General features: G+C 34.9%; 1 protein-coding gene across 1 annotated transcript; it reads left to right on the plus strand.

Moving 5' to 3' along the window:
• The first annotated feature begins 1,437 nt into the window (after nt 1-1,437).
• Nucleotides 1,438-5,960, plus strand: smtla (somatolactin alpha). Its single transcript, XM_055028561.1, is given in 7 exon segments — nt 1,438-1,458; nt 1,600-1,729; nt 1,731-1,790; nt 3,041-3,057; nt 3,060-3,154; nt 4,260-4,439; nt 4,967-5,960. Coding segments are annotated over 7 exon segments (690 nt in total). The 5' UTR covers nt 1,438-1,445; the 3' UTR covers nt 5,162-5,960.
• Nucleotides 5,961-6,183: the final 223 nt, after the last annotated feature.

Raw genomic sequence — 6,183 nt, forward strand, 5'->3', positions numbered from 1 at the left:
TAGTTCATAAATGAGGAAAAGCTTTGTTCAGTGGAAAAAGTGAAGGGGTAAAATAAAGGTGACAAGGAGGAAAATGACATATAATATGCTGGCAGATGTGAAAGGAGCCTCCATGTTTCTTAAATAGCAACTACGTCTTTGGTGTTAAGTTCAGTAACTGAACACCCCTCAATGGGTGAATCATAATCCTCTGTCTCTTTGCTGAAGGAAAAAAAAACAAAACATTGAAGTATCTTAAGAACTGACCATTACTTATTGATGGAGATGACTGTCCAAGAAAATCTCTCTTGATTAGGTGCACTTTAACGTTAAATTGTCTGTGATTTGGGGTTGGTGACATGGCCATGGTAGTTAGTAATGATAAATAAGTCTGGTCAGACATTTACATAAAGTCACCATGGACATGAAAAAAAGAAAAAAAAAAGTTAGTTTTGAAGGACTTATTGTAGACATTATTTGTCAAGGGTGTAATAATTATAGAGAATGTAATGATTATATAAACTTACTGGTCAGACTGTGCTTTACAATTTGTTAAACTCCAGTTACACGGAATTTATCACTTGCATTTAAATGCTGGGTCTGACTGTTCTTTGTTATATTAATGTCCATGTGAGATGTATTTATCTGGGCAAAGATCTGCCTGAAAATAATGAAGTTGTTTTTAAAATCTAATCTGGAATCTGTTTACGATTGCTCCCTTTTTCGGTTGCAACTTAATCTCCATAATACTTTCATGCAATTACTATCATAATATGGGTATATTAAAGAATAAAAGGACATTTCCAGTTCAGTCAAATGTTGCAGGCGATGGAAGAAACCCTAAAATGAAACACATGCTTCTTCTCTTTATGACTACCGAGACTGGCAAAATTTGAAAAGTCTTTGGTTAGTATTATATATTTGCTTTCTTGTGAGGCAGTTGAACACAGTTATTACAACTGGGAAACCATAGTTTCTGGTTACAGTTTCTGTCACACACCATGAGTTTTTCAGAACAGCAGTTGGACAGTTGGTTGTCTGAATGGAACTAAAGTGCAAAAAAGTTTCTTCTTTCCAGCAGCCATTTTGATAAGCATGTTTACTTTAGTGCAAATACATTTAATTTTGAGCTTTTACTTACTAGATTAATGTAAAGTTGCATAGAGATGCTGAATGTTATTTATTTATGTTTTTATTTTTATGCAGCAACAGAAATAGTATATTTTCAGATGTGGTGTGATAGGAAAGAAAAAAAACTTTTAACTTAAATATATTTTGGCCACACAAACAGCTTTGGTCCTAACCTTGTAATTATGCATTAGAAAAGAACTACATTAGTGTGTGGAGAACAGTATCTTTTTACAAGAACCTACGCAAGACATTTTCCATTTATTCATGGGCTGCTTAAGCTTTATAAAGTTGCCAGCACAAAGATGCAGCAATGAAACCTGAAGGACACAGACAATATGCAGAAGACAGGTAATGTATCAAAATTAGTTCTGAGATTTTAATAGCATAAATGTAGGAGCAATGGTAACAATTAAAACACACCTGGGTGTCTATATTTGTACAACATTTGTTTTTTCAACAAACTCTTTGCATGTATGACTACAACTTCAGTCATTCAGTGGGGTTTATGGGTCCTATTACTGTGGCCCCAACGTTTTGCTGCAAGCACCCCACTAGACTGTAGAGACGATCAGGGCAACCTGAGCCGCTGCACCTCCATCTCCCAGGAGAAGCTTCTGGACCGAGTCATTCATCATGCTGAGCTCATCTACCGTGTCTCAGAAGAACTGTCCACTTTGTTTGTGAGTCGATACTGATATTAACATAAAATAAGTCTTTGGACATGTTTGCACTTTTTAAAAGATAAAATCAGTTTCTGTGATGAGTGTTCTCATTGTGTTTAGATACTCCACAAAAGACCCCTGGCAAGACACAGGCTAACTTTAAGTCTAGCTGAAAAAAGATGATTGCTCAAATAGAGTATTATCTTATTGAAAAAATATGTTTTGAAAACAGTCCAAAAGCAAACACTGTTTTTACATGCCGAATATGAATTGATAATTGTGTATGTCTGTAGAACTATCAATGACACTACAGTGGCAAAATTAATAACTTTCTGGGCTGAATTGTTGTGGTAAATTATTAATCTGATAAAAATATTTGATATTGTCTGTTCTATATTTGCATATCAATCAATGGAGTCTTGGTATAGTTGCTTTGCCTAGTCATCATATGATATCCTCTTCCTGTGCAGTAATCATTACTTCTGTGTTGTTCGCTTTAAGGATTTAATCATAAAACCATATAGAAGTTATTGAAACAGAATCAAGTAATATTGGTGAAAAATATTCTGCCATGTTCTATGTGAAATATGAGACATGTCTTTGCTAACGAGATAAGGTCTAGCGACAGCCTTTAAGCCGAACCATCACTTCCCAAAATATAGAAATTGCATTTTTGTACAACTTTTCCAAACATTATGTTGGCCCTGTACCATGTGGCTCTCTCCGTCAGATGCACACTGCTATTTGCTTTTGATTTTGACATGATCATCGCCTCACTTCGGGGGCTTCAAAGTAATCTTTCACTTCCCGTCTGAGGCAAAGATGTTTTATTGAATAAGCAAGCCCACAGCGGGGTCATGTGAATGTGATAATGATATACGGCAACACTGAAAGCTCAGGTTTTTGTTGAATCCCCTTCAGTTTGTGACTAGAGAATCAGAATGGCCCTTTGAAATGAAACGACACATGGGTTGTTACAAGGAATATGCTGCGTGGCGTCTGCAGATGAGCCCATGCCGGAGGAAAAAATGTGGATCCGCTGTGTCTCCAGTGGTAAAGCGAGATGAAACTTTTGTCACTGTTTTATGAGTGTGTCTTTTATTTATTTCAGATCAAGTAGGAATTCAGTGAAATTGTTGCTCCTTTTTATTGTACACAGTCATATTCAGTAGTAGAAGTTAAAAAGCTGACAAAATCATACTGCAAACTGATGTTCAGTGCTTAACTAATCTAAACATTTCTTCTTGTTTCTTGTCATTCTTTTGTAGGAGGAACTGTTCATCCCATTTCCTTTTAGACTGCAGAGTAATCAAACTGCCTATTCTTGCATCACTAAAGCCCTGCCCATCCCCAGTTCCAAAAGTGAAGTCCAACAAATATCTGTAAGCATTTAGTTATCACTTACCAAAGAGTTTTCTGTATGTGGAAGGTACAACCTAATTGAGAGGAGCATAAAGCAGTTTCTCAATAGGTATACTTACAGACTGTGCAAGTCATCTGAAGATTTGAGGAGAATTATGCTAATGTATTTGAGTTTGGATCAACTCCTACCATTCACAGAACTATGAGGTCATCAAGCATCTGATGTTGTAATCTCTAAAAGCCAATTCTGAGTGTAAGAAAAATTTGTGAAATAATAGTATATAATGCATAAAAGCCTTGAGAAGCTGGTATTTCATTATGCTGAAAAACATTTTGAAAACATTGCCAACAAACAATCTGTTAGAAAAATTAAAAAAAAATGGACAGCTTAGTCAGTAGGGTGGAAATAAAACTGAAATGAAACTGAGTCAATGAAAGGTTCACTAAAGGTTGAAAGGTGATTTAACTGATCTGCAAATGTCAATTTCCAGCTTGTAAAGTTGTTAAGGTAAGGGCAGAATACCTTAAGCAATGTTTATTGATTAAATTAGGGGTCCTCAAATTTAGTCGTCAAGAGCCAGTGTCCTGCCATGTTTTAGTATTGTCCCACGTCCAACACAACTAAATCAAATGGCTGAATTATGCCAACATTCTACAGAAAAAAATACAATCACAAATTACCTACAATGTCGTACTATTTTGTTTTCAAAGACATATTTCTAGTGATTGTAATTTTTGTTCATGTCAGTTAGTAATAAATGTGTAAAATTTTGATGATCAGGTTTATTTCTTTTGTCATTTATCTACTTTTGATGTTGATTTGGTCAGCTGAGGTTGACTGATAACTGATAAAACCAAAGTGGTTTCGTTTAACCTTGATTAAACATTAAAATTTTCTTACAGTGGATGAGAAACAAATTAAATTATTGTTTGTAGTAGCATAAAAAAAAAAATCACAGAAATGAAATTGTCAAAAATGATAAAACTACCAAATAGGAAGGAGGAAAAATTAGCAATAGTTAACAAAATCTGTTTTGTGTCATATGTACTATTCTTAACATTTACATTCAATAATTTCTGTAAAATTATTTATTTGGTGTTTATCTGAGTTATTTGCTTTTGCAGGACAAATGGCTGCTTCATTCCGTGCTGATGCTCATCCAGTCTTGGATTGAGCCCTTGGTCTACCTACAGATGACAATGGAACACTACAATCACGCCCCTGACATGCTGCTCAACAAAACAAAGTGGGTGTCTGAGAAACTTAGTAGCCTGGAGCAAGGAGTTGTGGTTCTCATTAAAAAGGTGGGCTATTTTTTACATTCTATGTTATTTTATGTCAATTGACTAACACAGTGAAATAAGGATGTTTAAAGAGCCTTACACTAGTATTGACATCCCTTGAATATTTTTTACATTTTGGTAAATTACAACAGTTTTCTTATAGATTTTAATGGGGTTTTATGTGCTAGATTAACAGAAAGTCAGGCAATGTTAAGAACATTTTTTCTATGTAAAAGTGTACAATTCTGAATTGTGTGGCAATTGTGTGCGTTCCAGACTATTAAAATATATTTATAGAAATGATTAATTCAGAGGGGCTGAATTCAAACCTGGATTTTATCTAAAATACTTTCAAGAATAATTTATGTATTGTTTTCCATTTCACGATTATGCACAACTTCATGTTGGTCAATCAAATAAACCCTACCACATCGAATTTTTAATTGTAATATTTGTTCAATATGTATAAATATCTCTGATGTTGCTCTACATTTGACGTCTTTTGTATTTTTTGCCATGTTTTTGCCATATTTTCTAACATGCCTCAGATGCTGGATGAGAACACGCTGGGCACAGGTTACAGTGAACAAGGTGTTGACCAGCATGACGAGCAGCCAGAGGTGCTGGAATCTGTTATGAGGGACTATTTCCTACTCAGTTGCTTCAAGAAAGATGCCCATAAGATGGAGACTTTCCTCAAGCTTCTCAAGTGTCGTCAAACTGACAAATACAACTGTGCATAAAACATTAAGTGGAGCTTTTAAATAATGCAGTATTTGGCTTTAAGTGAATTTCTTAGGCTGTTAGTGTGCACTTAAAGATATGACCATGCCTCGGGCGTTTAGCCTCGCTTGTAATGCGGCACATTTTCTATTGATTGGTTTGGAACACCTTCACACAAAAATAAGTAGGTGTAATGCCGTGCCCTTTTGTAACCATGTGTTGCATTTTTAGATTTTTTTTCTATCTCAGTTGTTATTTTAACCTGGCACAGGCAAAAGAAGACTAACTCCCAAAAGACCATTTGTATGTCGAGCTGTCAAAAAAATCTACATATCCCGCCATTGATTTCCATTTCCTTTGTTCTTAACAAGAGTTGGTATTCCTTGCTGGCTCTTGCAGTGTTTTGACTATACCCGTGGCCCCTGGAGTATTCAGTGTGCCTCCCTTGTTAAATGGAGTGGGTTTCACTTCTGCATAAGAAAATGTACTGAGTTTGCTGAAGAAGAGAGTTACAAAGATCATCCTCTCTATCTTTTTTGCTCTCTTTCTCTCTCAAAAATATAATCATAAAAATAAATGGCTAAAAATTAACTAACCAGTGTAGCTAAAGAAAACTATGATACTATTGTACAATTAAATGTGATTGATGTAATCAAATATATAAAAGACAAGTGTGAAGACAGTCAGTTGTTCAGGGAATCAACCATTTCAGTTTCTTCTGTTTTGTGCTTAAATACTTAATGTAGAATACACACAACTATTTTTTGATGTGTGAACAGATTTTGTGCTGTGTGCATTTTACCTGTCAGTTGCTGTTGGTGTTTGAAGCAAATAAAGCAAGAACTAAAAAAAATTGTTATCTTGCCTTTGATTTCAAAGTGAATGAGTGAGTAAGAAGGGCAATTTTATACATTAAAATTTTATGATGAAAACAGCAGTTGTATTAGTAATTTTCATCAGTGACGGCAATAAATATAACTCTGAATTTCTCATGTGTTTTTGTCAAAAAAGTAATGACATTTGATCAGCTGGTGCCCCAGTA

Source organism: Poeciliopsis prolifica, unplaced genomic scaffold (assembly GCF_027474105.1).
Source record: "Poeciliopsis prolifica strain line A6 unplaced genomic scaffold, Auburn_PproV2 SCAFFOLD004, whole genome shotgun sequence".
Taxonomy (NCBI): domain Eukaryota; kingdom Metazoa; phylum Chordata; class Actinopteri; order Cyprinodontiformes; family Poeciliidae; genus Poeciliopsis; species Poeciliopsis prolifica.